The sequence below is a fragment of the Falco naumanni genome, chromosome 7 (genome assembly GCF_017639655.2).
Source record: "Falco naumanni isolate bFalNau1 chromosome 7, bFalNau1.pat, whole genome shotgun sequence".
Classification (NCBI taxonomy): domain Eukaryota; kingdom Metazoa; phylum Chordata; class Aves; order Falconiformes; family Falconidae; genus Falco; species Falco naumanni.
Window position 1 is genome coordinate 49,385,920 of NC_054060.1, and position 15,635 is coordinate 49,401,554.

Genomic DNA, 15,635 nt, shown 5'->3' on the forward strand with positions numbered 1-15,635 from the left:
ACCGATCAGTCTGTAGGTAACAAACCCTCCTTCCACCCACGCCCCCCAACCATTTGCACATCACTTAATCCAACTGTTATGCCTTCTTCATTTTTTTCCCACCTATGCTAACATTCATGCAGAAAGGTATGCACTACTTATTTAATGATTCTTAGCAAAACCAATCCCATATGCCAAGGAACAGTATCAGCATCCACAACAATGAAGGGGGGTAGTGATGGATAAAAGTTAAGAGGATAAAAACCTGTTTCAAGACTGATGTTTGTTCATCTTAAAAAATATTTTTTTCCTACAGAAACTTGCATCCTGAGTAGGGTTATCAGAATTTCTTCTAATATTTCAAGAATATTACTATTTCCATATAGTATTTCTGTTTTAAATTGACCATATCTCAAGTTATAACACTTAGTTGCACTCTTTATCAGTCACAGGTTGAACTGAAGCCTATTAGCCTTGTATGACTAACTGTATGCAGTCAAGCCTGTCAAGACTGTAAGAATTTAACCCTTTTTAAAGAGAAACAGGATCAAGTCCCACAATTGTGGTGATGTAGATACTTTATGCTACCAAATACAACTATGTTAGTTCAACCACATACCTGCTTGGAACCCTTCCTGGAAGTAAAGAAAGCATCACAGTTCTTCCAACGACATTTTAGGGTCTGAAAATTAGGGTTGGTGTGGTCAGTCAGCAAGTGTTGTTTCAGATGATCCACAACTCCAAAGATCAATGAACATCCATGCCACTGGTAGAAAATATACACCAGAATAAGCCAAAGAAAAATAATTTTAGCTAGTAGTTTTCTTCTTGCAACTTCACAATATTTTACCAAGACATACATGTTCACATGTACGCCACCTCCTGTACATTTTTTCATCTCTATTCCTTGAATTATAGCTTTACAGAAATTCATCCTGCCTCTCACCAAGCCTAGACGATCAGCAAGAATGGCAGGAGAAAGAGAGGAACTAAGGTTTTTACAAGATTGAAGCTTACCTGAGACAGAGTCATTGGGGATTTAATTAAATTTATTTAGCAGAGTAATTTAGCTTTCTATGCCACTCAGCTGAAGCTTTTGGTTTTAAAGTTACGTGTCACTATCTAAAATTTGACAGAAAGAAAAATAATTTAAGATGCTGCTATCAACTTGCCCCAAAGCATACACATACGCTAAAGACCATGAAAAATGTACATATACATTTTAAAAATATTATTGAATTACAATAAATTAAAGGTCAAGCTATCTAAGACTGAGTAGTGACCATGCCCAGAAGATTCATCCAAAAACTATAACAAAAGAAGGCTAAAAACATTTTTCTCATTACCCAGCAACGATAATTCTGCATCAGATTAAGCCTCACAGCTCTGACACTGCCATCATAGCATCCAGTATAGATCTGTGAAAAAAACATTTATGGATAAGCAAACTGGGAATAATGGGGCGGGGGTGGTGGTGGGGTGGGTGGGGGGAGGAGGAGAAAGTAAAATTTTGGAGGAAGCTTCAGTGCAGAGTATATTAGGTGAAAAACAAGAAAATACCAACTTGCAATGATTCTGAATTTAAAAAAAATGGGTCTAACCTAACTCTTTTAAGATTTGCATTCATAGTTTACAAAAGCCTACTAGTGAATAAGAAATGTTTCCATAATTTCTATTGTTGATAGTGTCCTGTGTGTAAAAGTTCAGAATACTTTGAAATATGTTATTATCCACTGAAGTGAACCCCCCCCCCCCAAAAAAAAGAAAAAATTGGGTGCAAATGTCAAGTTGAATATATTTCCAAGACTTAAACAGTTATGTGTATATCAAAAAGGGATGAAGAGGAAGGGTGAGGAAGAGCATCAGGATTTCAGAAGACGACAACTGACACAGATCCTAAAAACACAGGCAAAATGTCATCTTGAAAAACACTTTTGTTAGGCAAAGACACCACACAAAATTGTCCTTGGGAAAGAAAAAGATGTCAGATGCTTGTAAGCCCATAAAGAACTTTCATCATATAATACATAACAGAGAATACTCTCTTAATATTATAATTACTCACATAATAAAGAAAACTCTGCAAGCTGAAGATTTCATTTGTTATTTTTGTTCAAGTATTTTTGTCTCTTGGAAATTCATCATTAGGATATAACAGCCAATCTGCTGTGTGTAAAAGACTACACTTTAATACTTAAGACTGCTACAGAAAATGATAATCTTCCACTCATCACTAAGCTCCTGATCTGAACATTTTTTTGAGAATGCCCAAAACAGATTATTGCTGGGAGACAGTTCAAGCCTCAGACTGTGCGAAGCTTGAGTGCACGTAGCTCTCAGTCTCTCTCATGTAAGAAGTGAGGCTTGGGCAGTATGCATACCAATTAGCAGGAGACAGTTCTGTTAGATTTGATGCTTCTGTTATTAGAGATCATCTCTATACCTTTCATTTTACAATCTGAAAGTTTGCAAACAAATTCCTACATATGCAGGCAAATAAGTGCTTTTAACGACTACTTTAAGCTACTTATTTATCCAGAAGTGCTTCTGAAACCTATCTTGCAGGACAGATGTATGAAGAAATTCTGCGTGCCTAAATCAATTGCATACCTTTGTTTACATTCTATCAAAGGTTACTAGAGGTTTGACTGTGGGTGAAGTTTTTCTCTAGCATCTGGGTGACTCTCCTGAGTAGAAGTCAAACATGATGCTTGAAAAGAGGTAATATTTTACTATTTCTAGACTCTTCATTGCAATCATCACTTCAAACAGAACAATTGTTTTAATGCTACAGTAAGTTAGAAGGTAATTTTTCCCCAGACAATAATATTACATCAATACAAAGCCTTTATAGTAACTTTATTTTTTGGCTGACGTTTCTAAGTTCTTCTTAGTCAGACAGCAGGATGATTTCATTATCTGAAAAAATAAAACTGTCTCGCATATGCCTGTGGAAAATACAACCTTCTCTTTGAGACCAGCAGAAAGAAGGAAGTTACCATGCTCTTATGGATGGTCATACACATGATCATATCGCTGTGGCCTCCATACACTTGCAAGCGGTCATGAGACTTGAAAGAAACAGAAACAAACATTTAATAGCATGACAGTTAACAGCCCTTTTTCACAGAGTCGCAAATGACAACGCTTCCAAGAGCAGCTTCCTGAGTAGCAACTAAACTACTCTGGTGGATTCCAAACCTCGGAGCCACCAGGAAATCTCACTTTTGCTTACATTACTTTTGTGAGCCTTTTTGTCCAACTAAGCACTTAGTCTTTCAGCAGACAAAACTAACATTTCCCACTTTTCTGAGCTGTCATTGTCTTAGGATAACCCAGGTTCTAAAAAAACATGGTTCAGGTTACATTCTTTAAAACCCATTTATTTTGGCTGGTGAGATAAGGATATAGTCTGAGCGACAGGAAAGAGAAGGATGGGCCAGAGCCCAGTAAGCACAAAGATGACTCCTAAATAATTAGCACGTATTTTAGCTAAATGTCATTAGTAACTAAAAGTTTTCTTACCTGTAGTTCATAAACACGAACAAATTTATCTAGACATGCTGTCACCATCACTTTCCCAAGAATGTTCACAACCGTTACTGCATGGTTATGACCTTTATAGATCCGTACCAGCTCTCCAGTCTGCATCAAGAAAAAGCAAAGGCAAATAGGTGTGTGTTTGTTTTTATTAAAACAAAAGTTTTACCTAACCTAGATAGGATAGCTAGCTTTAATGCTCACTGCTCGGAAAATACAAACACCTTTTATTAGATTCCAGCTCCTGTGAAGGTACTTCCAGACTATGATCAAACACTACTTACCTTTTCCTCCCCATGTTAACACAGAGCCATTCCAGTACACTAGAAATGTGTGCCACTACAAAAAGTGTCTACTACTCCTTCTATCATTTGTAACATGTTCCCACCTGTCCTGCAACTAGCACTGTGCAGCTACTACTAGCAGTATTTATGTAGCCACAAGGATCAGTGAGCAAATTTAGCTAAATACACATTTCTTTTTTCAATTAAAATTTATCTCTGTTAAGTTTCTTAATCTACCTTGTTGAATAGCTACATGAATGCTTCTGCTAGCATAGGAGAAAGATGGTGTAAAAGAGGAAAAGAGCGGCAGGCTAGAGACAAAGCATTCACGACAGTATAACAGCTTTTGAACCAGCTAGTTTGGAACACTGTATCCCTCAAGTTTTCCCTGTAATAGAGGAACTCTTCCCTCACACACCTTTGCTCTAAACCCTTTCTACATTATCAGCACATTTGCGTAGTTTTTGCAAAAGCAAGATCCCCAGATAAAAAGGCATTGCATATCATATTACAGGAGTCATCTATCCTCTGCGTGCCTCCTTAGTTAGCTAGAGTGCACAGTCACATTAACAAAGTCATATGACTTCCATTCCTGGAAGCAGTTTGCCCCACCAGTCAGCCAAAAATCCTGGAAATACTGACTTTATAGCACAGGAATTCACTGCCTTAATAGCAAAAGTCATTCCAACTTTGTATATGAGACTTACATGAATGTTGTGAGCATGGACAGACTGATCACTGGAGCCACTGAATACCAGATCATTCACAACCTTACAAAAAAAAATAATATTGTATTACTTTTGTAGCAGACATGGAAATGGGCAAGCAAAACATTAAGACGCTGTTCAGTTTAAAGTTGTACTGTAACATCTCCTAAATTTGACAGAATTAAAATCAACAGAGTATGCCAAAAAAGCATGCACTGAGATTTTTACATAAGAGCTATAAAATGTACTACGCTATCCCCTAACAATGACTTTTGACACTTTCACAATTGACGTTAGAAGCTGTTAACTCGCAGCCTACGAGGCCAACTCATCCTACCTAAGGACTGTTCTCAGGGACAGCTCAGCAGCAGGTCAGGGGCCAAGCAAACTGGATGCAGAATGCTGCTCTGCACATGCATAGTAAAGCTCACCGCTTCCTGGAAATACTGGATGTGCTGTGTACTTATGTTCTGGTCGTGTAAGAAAGACTGTGTTCCTGACTTGTACTGATCTAGAAAAGAAGCCTAACAGATCCATCATGGATCAAGAAGGCACCACAGTACGCTGCCATGCAAGCAGGACTGGGATAGTCCACAGAGCAAAAAAGGCTGAGCCACTGCACCGTAACATCTAAAGTGACAAATACAATTTATAGAAGTCATCCCCTATCTGTTACATGGTGGTCACAGCAAGGCAGTCAGACAAGCATATGCTCCAGCTTGTAATCTCAGGAGCCAGAAACCTGTAAGTGTTAATTATTCCTCTATTAAGAAAGAAGAACATTTCTCTAGAGTTAATTTTTTTCTAGTTTCCTCTGAGGTCTGTACTATGACAGTATGTGAAAAACTTAACCTTTTCCCTAACTTTCCCTCTGGTGGCAAACTCAAATGTCAATATTCCCTGAATCTCCTAAAAAAACCAAAATAGACATGCTTCCTACATACACCCCCCCCTACAGCTTTGCTGGGAACACGAGATAAGGCAGCCAGCCAGAGACAATTTTGCTACCAAATCACTCAGTTTTTTATAATTTAAAATGGAGGAATCCTTTATTTCCTACCACAATCTGCTCACTTTTAGATGAGGAAGAAAAACCACATCATTTTAAGCATTCTTTGTCAAAAATGTATTTTCAGAGACACTTGCCTTCATGCAGAGTATAGTCTTGCTGTGACCCTCCAGGGTTCTGAGAAGCAGCCCATTCCGTGCATCTCGCACACTGATGGTGCAGTCATAGGAGCCCACTACCAACAACTTGCGTGCTCCTTCCTGAGCTGTGGCTAGACAGCTCACTGCTCTAGGAGCATGGCATTCAAAGGTATCAACCTGCTTGTTGTTCTGTTGGGGGAGGAAAAAAAAGTGGTATTTAAGAATTAAAACTTTGCTATGACACTGACTAGGCCATCAAGTCTTTTTTGTGTTGTACTTGTTACAGCATCTGAATTTAGTAACACCCCATTTCAGCAGCGGTAAGAGTTGCATCTTAAGAACTAAGCTTCCAAATCAAGGAAATGACTCCTTATGTTAGGCTTCAATTTCCTGTCTTTTTAAAAAACATTTCATTATTTAGCAAAGGTCCAGTAATTCCTCCTTCCAAATTAGAACAATGAGAGGAAATACGAGAAAAAATGCAAACCAGAATGAACTTTTACAGATAAACTCGAGAAATTAGTCTAGGATGCATGAAGAAAATAATCTATTTAAATAATTATTTTTATTCATCTTTAAACATCATAGGGACTGCTGATTAAGCCTCTTTGCCAGAAAACCCATGAACAAGTCTCTTCTATAACTGCAAACAGAGCAGACTAAACCAGCACCACACTGAAGTCTCTCACACTACTTTGATGGACAAGAAAGGAAGATTCATAAATAATCAACTGTGTCAGCAAACTCTCATGACACATGACTGGTAGAACCTTAAGGAAAAGTGCGACATCAATACAGCAGTTAAGAGAAAGGTAACCAGAGGGAAGAGGAGATGGGACAGCTTCATGCACTGACAAAATAAGGGACCGAATGGGCCAACACTTTCATTACAAATACACTTACTACTCAAGAGAAAGAATGGGAAGAAACACAAAGTGGAAAAAACCAATATCACAACAGGCTTTAAGGTGCCAGTATTTACATGAACTAACCTTTATGCTGAAAGTAACCACACTGCCATTTGCAAGGCCTGCATAAAGGATCCGCCATCTACTGTGTAAACAGAGCACTCGATCTTCTAATTTAAACTGTTCCATGCATTCCTTGGTCTGGCAATAGAAAGTTTTTAAAGTTTTTCATTAACTGAAAACAATTCAGGGAAAAAAAGCCTGAAGTGAATGATGATTTTCACCTACAAGCTGCACTTTTTGAGCCAACAGCGTTAGAGAAAAACATCTGAAAGGCTGGTGTCACATGGCAGTTTGATCCTATTTTTACTCGGCTCACTCCCATCTCTGAGACTTGACCGTACCTCAGCAACCAGTTACAATCCTAAAAGCTTTATTCTAGTTACAACCTCTAATGTATATAGAAATTTAGACTACAGACTATATACATATATATATATATATATATATGAAAAAAAAACGTTACATGCTTGATTTTGAGGAATCCCCATGAAGTCCCCCACAGATAAAGTGCCACGAAGCATCAGCCTAAGAGTTAAAAATCTCTAGCAGTTTGCCCCCTGAAGCAGATACTTGCTTTCTAGTCCTTCAAGCCACAGGCTGGACAAGCCTTCCAATCAATTATCTGTAAAAATCCAGGTTCAGGAAGACTCAAGTCTGCTCCTCCACCTACCCTTAGAAAAACAGATACCTGTTCTCTCTACAACTTCTCTACACAGACAGCAGAGCCTTCCATAAGCAACGAAGTTCAGAATACAGCAAGACATACAATCGTGGTCAGACAACCATTCTGCACTTTGGTGTTCCTGACATCTGGGGTCCTATCATGCTGTTCTGGCAAAAATTACACTGACAAGCTAGCCAAAAGATTAGGATAGTAAATCATTTAATGGTTTGCTGTTTGTTTTGGGTTCTGGGGTTTGGGTTTTTTTCGTGCTCTGCTCTAATGCAGTATGAATTGGGGTTCATGTCCAGTTCATATGGGTTTAAAAGGCTTTCTTCATTTATATTTGCAAAGAAACACTCGCATAAAAATGCAGTACATGCTAATCAACACCAAGTTTGAGTACCTTGATACTGTAGCAGTTGATAGTGTGGTCACTTGAGCCAGTGAAGAGTGCAGCATTCTTCCCATTTGTCTGAGTGACCAGGAGGCAGTTCACTTTTGAAGTATGTCCTTCAAAGACAGCCACACACTTCCTGCTCTAAAAAGGAAAGCACAGGATTTGTCAACATACAGGCCCATAATGCCTCTCAGGATCTGTGCCTGATGGAGTAGGGTAGGACAGCTAACAAAAGCAGGATACATGCGGCAATCTAACTCCCCTTACCCCTCTCATAGGGAGAAGGAGTTGGGGAGGGGGAGAAGCGAGGTTTGAAGAAAAAGAACAGCATAAGAAAACCCAGGTGCTTGGAAAAGCAGGTGCTTTCTTAACTATATAGTAAGGCTTTACAAAACCAGAATTGTAGCCTTGTAACTGCAATTAATTAACACTATTCCCACAACCTTACTTACTACCAGATTGTAGGCACAAACAGTTTTGTCTGCTGAGCAGGTGTACAACAAATTCCCAAAAATCTGAATAGCATTCACTGCAGCCAGATGTCCCTCAAAGCTTCCCTCTGTTGGTTCTTCATCCTCACCTGGCTCTGAAGACACTTCTGTAGGACAGAGACATGAGTACTTTGATTATGGGAACACACACAAGCAAACATACTGCTGTCGTTTGTATTACCAAACAGCAGAACTGTTTTGTGGTCTCAACATCTTAAAGTCAGATTTCATTGTGGGTCCCAGTTAAAGCCTGTGAGCAGCAGAAGGCAACATAAAATATCAGAAAGACCTTTATATGACATTGAGTCCAGAAAGATCTTTAAAATAGCAAAAGGATTGCATATTGTTTGTCCTACAACACTATGGAGACTGTGGTGCAGAAGTGTTCATGTGGGAAGAAGAGGGAGGATGTGGAGGAGTCAAGGCACAAAGCGTGCAGTGAGAGATGATGTAAAGTGAGTATGCATCACTTCCCACTTCAGTTTTTCTCTTAGGGGCCAAATTCCCCTCTGGAAGCAGTCTGATCGAGACTTAACATACATAAAGCATGAGAAGAAAAGCTAAAAAGATATACCTGATGAGTTCTTTGATCCTCTTAGTGATGATATGGAAGTCTGTGTCTCAGCCACACTGTAACACAGAAATAAAGAGTATTAAGATTAGACTCTATATGTTCATTTTCAGACAAAATATTGCTGTAATACAATAGAAAACAAGACACTGCACTTAGTAGAAAACAGGCTGTAACAGATAAGCTCAAAAACAAACTTTCTGTGCAGGGCAGCCTTGCTTCTTGCATTAAAGAAATTAGTAGGCAACAAGACACATTCATTTGTTGGACAAAAAAAAATCAGTTTTCATTTTCCCCTCTTTTTTCACTCCTGAATGAAATTTAAAAGTTATTGATGTTGTAAGACTTTCTGAATAGGAAAAAAAAAAAAAAATGAGGCCCTTATGAATATTGTATAGTGCTTTTACTTTTGAGATCTACAATAATCTCACCTTCTTTTCCCGTCATCCCTATAATTTGTGCCAATCTCACTGGTAGAGCTCACTTCATCATAACCGGAGCAGGACGCCTCTAGGACTGCTTGATTCACAGAGTTGCGTGAACCCCTCTTTGATGGGCTGTCTGGTTTCTCGTCGCCCGACTCCGATGAACCTACGTCAACCACCTCACACTGGGGTGCTGGAACTTCCACTAGTTCCAGAGAAGCATCACTGTCATTCTCATCTTTGTTTCTTGCTGTTTGAGCAGCAACTCCATCTTCCTGTCTTGGAGGAGTGGATGTAGTAACTTTTTCTCCTTTAGGTACCTTTCCACCCTTGACTTTCCGGACAGGCTTAGAGTCAATTATATCCTGTTCTGTATCACTGTTCTCTGGCACGTGGGCTGCCCTCAGAGTTTTCTTCTTCCTTAACTTTCTCCTCCTCCTGTTTCCTTTTTCTGCTGGGGCTACAGTGGTTGCCATCTGTTGCTCGGATGGTTCTGCTGACAGTTTGGGGGTTTTATCCATTGGCGTTTCTGGAAGGATTAAATGCTTCACAAGAGGAGTGCTACACTGATCCAGTAAAAAGCTTTCAGTCACCGTATCATTTATTTCTCTCTTGCTAAAAACAGACAGTGAATGAGGAGAAAGGTTTGCAGGAAGTCCAGCCTTTCCCCTGTCCGCAGCAGGCTTGTGAACATCTTGATTAGTGTGTTGGAAACAAGCTGCCAGCTCTGATAGGGATATGGTTTCAGAGATAACTGGATATACTGAAGTCTTCTGGCTGGTCTCTTCTGAAGAAAGCAGACTAGTGTTATATTCAATCTGTACAGCAACAAATATTTACGCAAAATTGCTTTCCCTGCATTTTTCTGTTTATACTTAATTGTGCATGCAAAGTACATTTTCCCACATGTTGAAAGCTACATGCACATGCAGATTCGCTATCTCAGTCAGCTATCCAGCCTTTAAAAAACCCCACAACATAGCTGAAGAATAAAATGTTTATCTGTGTACCCAGAACCAAAGGAATGGTTTTAAAGTTCTGACAAACAGCTTATGGTGAATCCTATATTGACGGCTTCACTGGGTGCTCTCTTACCAGCTGTCACCACTGCTGTAGGACTGGTATTAGCCAGTGCATGCCTAGTATGTCTCAGCTGCTCATGTTACAGATTTGCTAATAAGTTAAGATTGATTGACTTTATTTGATTTTATAAAATCATTTTTAATAGAAATATAGAGGGATAAGAAATATATTTTAATGAAACTTACAGTTGCACAGTAAAAGCCGTTACGAAATCCTTTGTACAGTCCCGTACCGAGGCCAGAAGAATAGGCTAGAATCACTGTTTAAAACTTAGGTAGTAAATTTAGGGTTTGAAAGGTTTCTTTGTAGTTAACTAGTCTTCTGTATGTAGAAAGTGTATTGAAATGTCAGAATATATGATTAATGGGAACTGGGGAGAGTCAACTGGAACAGCTTGTAGTTATCTGCCAAGAAACCGCGAACTTTAGTAAAAGGTAATTCTGGCAGGGGGAGATTGCAACCACCGACTCCTATACCACCTACCCAAATCGTACCCCAGACCCATTTCTGGACCTTTCTAACCTTTACTGCGCAGAATTGGATATGGGAGGAGAATATGTTAATGATTTTCGGGGAATATCATGATTATGCATGAATACTTAATGATTATGCATGAATAAGTTCTATATATATGTCTGATTTTGAAACTTGGTGTGCGTTGATCGTGAGAAGACTCACTCACGCACCCAGCCGTTAATAAAGAAGTGTCTGCTTATCTACATCACATTGGTGTCGATAAGTTCTTCATTCCGAGATTTCGGTAACACTCAGAGACACAATTTGAAGATCTTGCACTTAACCCACCTGCATTAGTTATTTCTACCAAGTTACTTGGGCCCAATTGAAAGTGAGCCATGCACAACCCACTCTGCAACCTTCGGTCCTGGGAATGGCAGCACTGTAGCCATCAGGGCAAGCTTTGTAAGTTCATCAGTGGTGGCCTAAGCAATGGGGCAAACATACTCTCCCTGTCACTTTAATTCGAAGCTAATATAAACAAATGAATCCAACCTCTCAACTGAGACAAGCTAAGAGCACAGGCAGCATCTCTCACAGCTGTGCTTCCCACACCCTGAAGTTCCACGGCTGCATTTACAGTAACTACAATCCAGAACAGGATGTTTCAAGTTCACTGCATTTACTGGGTGGGATCTCTCAATGCAAATGGGAAGCTGGCAACATTTGAAACACCTCCCTGCTTCTGTCTCTTATAAACCAGCAAATTAAACCTACAGCAATGATTAGACAAAGCTGTTGGACTGTTTAACACATCGTAGTACAAATTTGATGCTTTGAAATCACACATCCAACTAGACACAGCTTAAACGTGAGCATCTCGGCCCACAACCTCCTCAGGTGGGAAGTTCCAAGATAAAATTAGAACTTGCTGACAGCCAAGTATATTGTATTTAAACTAAGTCAATGGAAAGCTATTTTTCCCCTGACCCATAGCTGTCACACACAGCTGCAACCTGTTAGAAAAACCCTCTAGGCAGAAGAAATGAATGCTTATAGACACGGTTTGAAGTTACTGTGTGGAATTATATTGGGAAGGCGGCATACAAGCCCTTGAATTCTGAATACACCTCTAAAATCATGCATCCCTCATTACCCACAGGAAGGGGGGAGGAAGAAAGTCCAGTCACTTAAAAACAAAACCACCAGGAAAATCAAAGTAACTGGCAACTTAAACTGAAATTTCTAAACCCAAAAGTTATTAATTGTCAGCACTTGGGAGTACTGTAGGTGTTAGAAAAGGAAGTAGGAAATCATGGTGTAGGGCAATAAAACGGAATCACTCAGTTCCACAGGTGGGAGAGATTGCTGGGAGTTAGGGGAAACCATATGCAATCAGCTCCTTCAAAGCAAGGCTGAGCTGACATCCTAGGAAAGCTAACAAGCCAGGTGTTCAATCCCCAGAAAGCATACAGCCAGCCCCCAGAGAGAACTCCTCTCCACCAAATTACAGAATTTACCTGATGGCAAATCCTTATTTTTCCCAAAAATTACCAAATTCATTTGATGGCAGACATATTTAAAATTTAATGCATACAGAAGTTGATCAATACCAAAACCACATTTGACAAACATCAAAAACAAATTTGTAGGAAACTGAAAAATATGCTAATGCGATGAAGACAATTAAAAAGTAATCATTTAAGTAATAAGTACAGCTATACATTGAAGGTTCACCTTTATGAGAGAAAAAACCAAACCGCACTCTTTAGCTTCTGTTGTGCCTGCACAAACATCAGTGAAGTCTGAAGATTTTGCAAGCAAGATGCTTCATGCCACTGTAGCTAGTGATCACTAAATCTTTATTCTGAATATTCCAACTCTAAAGAAAGATTACACCTCTCCCTACTGATGTTTCAACATAAGAGAATGGCATATGCCAATAAAAATGGGAAAGTGAAAGAAAGATAGTGGCTTCCTAAAGCTGAGTCTTAACGAAGCAAACAAACACAAAAGCAGATTCTCCCCTGCCACCCAAGTTTACTTTAGCGTACACCCTTAGAGCTTCATAATCCCTGTCAAATCCTCCAAAAAAAGATGAAGCAAAATTCACAATACTACATCAATGTAACTTAATGTAACAGAGTGGAATACTGGAAATGCAATGGTGACTGAAAAAGCACAAAGAACACTATTTATACAGAATTCTACATCTGAAGCAAACTGCAAAAAGGTATAAAACCAAAAACCTTTAAAATTCTTCTATTTACAGTAGTCTAAGCTTAAATTCAGCCAACACTTATCTTGTGCTTGAGAAAAAAACACACTTATAAAAGTAGAGCAGCACAGCTTTTTCCAATAGTGTTTTCCACTTAAACCAAAGAAAAACTTTTTGTGTTGGCTATATTTACCTTCAACAAGGATTTTACTTATTAAACTTTATATTAAATTATCTAAGTTAAAGGTTTGGGTAAGTGACATTGTTATGACAAACAACTGTCATAAGTCACCTGGCTTGACTTCACAGGCTCTTAGGAAGCAGAGTAGAAGACAAAAATTACAGGGGAGGTTTTAAGGTTTGGGGTTTTGGGTTTTTTTGTTTGTTTTGTTTTGCGTTGGGGTTTTTTGGGGTTTTTTTTGGGTTTTTTTTTTTTAATTAACTAAAAGGATGTAACTTTCAAATTCATGTCTGTTCTATTTTTTAAGTAAAACTAGAAATCTGTAGGTGCGTATGACTACAATTTGCATGTGCTTAATTTCAAAAACGTAGAATCCATTTGGGTGTGCTGTGAAGAAGATACCAGCTTCTAAGACCATTAATTGACAAAGCCCTACACAAGTTAATGGGAGTTCACCCCTGTACAGCATGCTGCAGGTTTGAGACCCAACTTCCATTCTTTTTGGGAAAAAAAAAAAAAAATTTTCCTTATTTTCTTAAACCTAGTTCTCTTAAAACAAAGGGAAGCCATACATACCATCCTTCTGCTTCACCTCTCCTGCTCGGGAAGCACATGGAGAGCTCTGGAGGACTGAATTCACATTTTCTTCTGAGCTTTTTGGAGACACAGGTTCTCGTTTAACTTGTACTGTGGAGTCAGGAGGAGTGGTAGGTGTGATGCCAGAAGACTGGAATGGTGAGGGCATGCTTACATGAACAGAAGCTCCCAGTGGAGATACAGAAGACGACAAAGTGTCCAAAAGGGGCAGGAAGGAGCCTGCAGGAATTAAGTCAGCTGTCATCTGTGATTTGCTATTTCTTCTCTCACTCAAGATGCTGCAGGGAAGTTGCTCTGGCAGTTCAGAAGGCTCATATGTTTCTAATGGAAAAAGAGGAGATGGGAGGAAAAAAAGCACAAGAAATTCACAGAACAAAAATGTTCACATTTTACAATAAAATTTAGTAGTGCCAAGAGTTCATTTCTTGTGAGCACACAAAGAGAGTAATTTGTAAAAAAGCCACTAGATGGCACTACCAAAGACGACAGACCAGACTTGAACAATAAAGACTTCAATTTGAAAGCCTACAATTTATTGCACGTTTTAAATGACTGAATTCAAGCTAAACACAACTTTTACAAGATGCTTAGCTCAAAGAATATGAGAGTCAGCATCCCACTGTTGTGATTTTGTGGTATCATGTACCTTGTAACCCCTGCAAGATCTGGATTCTCTGACTTCTCAGTGTACTCATTTCCATGGTTATCTGCAAAACAGTTGTGGTTTAAATCAGTCCTAATTAAGGCAGTTTTACAGGCTGCTAACTTCTAGTTTGGAGGCTCTCGAAAGCCCACTGTTACCTGTTGCTTTAATACGAGGAAACGTTGAACCTCAACATAGGCAGCCTGCAGGGCAGCCCTAGCCTGCAAGAGACTGCTGTCCACACTGTGCAGGGACTTGCTTAACTCTTCTTCCCTCAGCGAAATAGCCAACAACTGATCTACCTGAGAACGCTCTGAAAAAGAAACAAAACATAAGAGTATAACTCTACTTGACCAGACATTACAATACATTACACATGGTACCTCAATAAGTACTACCACCTCAGAACATAAAAAAATCACATTAATCAGGGCAAGAGTCACCCAAGGAGCTGGAAAGGAGTATCTATGCACAGGAACAGTCAGGTCTACTTAAAACAAGAGCAAAGTTGAGTAATTCCTCTTTACAGGATCTCAACTTTGACTCTACTATTTCCATCATAGCTTTGTCAGCACTGTTTTAGTTTAGCTGAACAAACCACAAAGATCTTTTATTGAAGTACATGTGTACATAAAGTACAAATACACACTTGCCTTTAATGTAATCAAAAAGGCAAAAGCAAATTTAAGCTAAACAAGATTTAAACTAAATTAATCCAGAAACTGAGGAAAGGCAGCTTAAGAGAAAAAGAACCTAATGATAAAAAAAAAAAAAAAAAAAAATCAATCATTTACTGTCCAGGATGATCCTGGGACTTGAGACTCATGTTTCTGGTATCTTGGAGTCTCTGAGCACTGTACTCAGTAAAAGATCCTACTATACTACCTTCTACCATCCTCTGGCATTACAGAGATTCTCCAAATTAAGTTTCAGTTTGGGTACTGCTTAGTTCATTCAGGTTATAGCTTCCTTCAGTAGATTTAATACCTTAACAATGATGCTAAAGCAAAGTCATAGAAAGGGAGAAAGAAAGATTTCACTGAATGTGTTATTAGTCTCCATAATAAACACCAGTCATCAAAGACACAGAGGCTGATAAAAAAACCCACCTTTTCAAGCAGTGAAATTTGGTTTGCACAAGAAGATCCATATTAATTGCCCTGCATTCCAAACACCTCTTACTATAAAGAAATAATTAATAAAGAGAAATTGAACATTTGAAAGTTATCTTCTGGACCCCAAAGCTCCCAGGTGGTGATGCAATGATTTAATTCCCAAA

General features: G+C 38.9%; 1 protein-coding gene across 3 annotated transcripts in view; it reads right to left on the reverse strand.

The window, feature by feature from the left end:
- The window catches only part of ZNF106 (zinc finger protein 106), a 42,926-nt gene that overhangs the window by 4,900 nt on the left and 22,391 nt on the right, over positions 1 to 15,635 (reverse strand). For 2 of the 3 annotated variants that reach the window (XM_040599880.1, XM_040599883.1), the window contains 14 exons: positions 14,515 to 14,669; positions 14,360 to 14,420; positions 13,693 to 14,034; positions 9,185 to 9,965; positions 8,757 to 8,812; positions 8,144 to 8,289; positions 7,698 to 7,832; positions 6,652 to 6,768; positions 5,657 to 5,848; positions 4,511 to 4,573; positions 3,505 to 3,624; positions 2,979 to 3,050; positions 1,326 to 1,397; positions 599 to 745 (listed from right to left, as the gene is read on the reverse strand). In XM_040599880.1, the coding sequence (XP_040455814.1) occupies positions 599 to 745; positions 1,326 to 1,397; positions 2,979 to 3,050; positions 3,505 to 3,624; positions 4,511 to 4,573; positions 5,657 to 5,848; positions 6,652 to 6,768; positions 7,698 to 7,832; positions 8,144 to 8,289; positions 8,757 to 8,812; positions 9,185 to 9,965; positions 13,693 to 14,034; positions 14,360 to 14,420; positions 14,515 to 14,669 (2,459 nt within the window). The remainder of the gene's footprint in view (positions 1 to 598; positions 746 to 1,325; positions 1,398 to 2,978; positions 3,051 to 3,504; positions 3,625 to 4,510; positions 4,574 to 5,656; positions 5,849 to 6,651; positions 6,769 to 7,697; positions 7,833 to 8,143; positions 8,290 to 8,756; positions 8,813 to 9,184; positions 9,966 to 13,692; positions 14,035 to 14,359; positions 14,421 to 14,514; positions 14,670 to 15,635) is intronic. The other variant, XM_040599882.1, reaches the window with a different exon arrangement.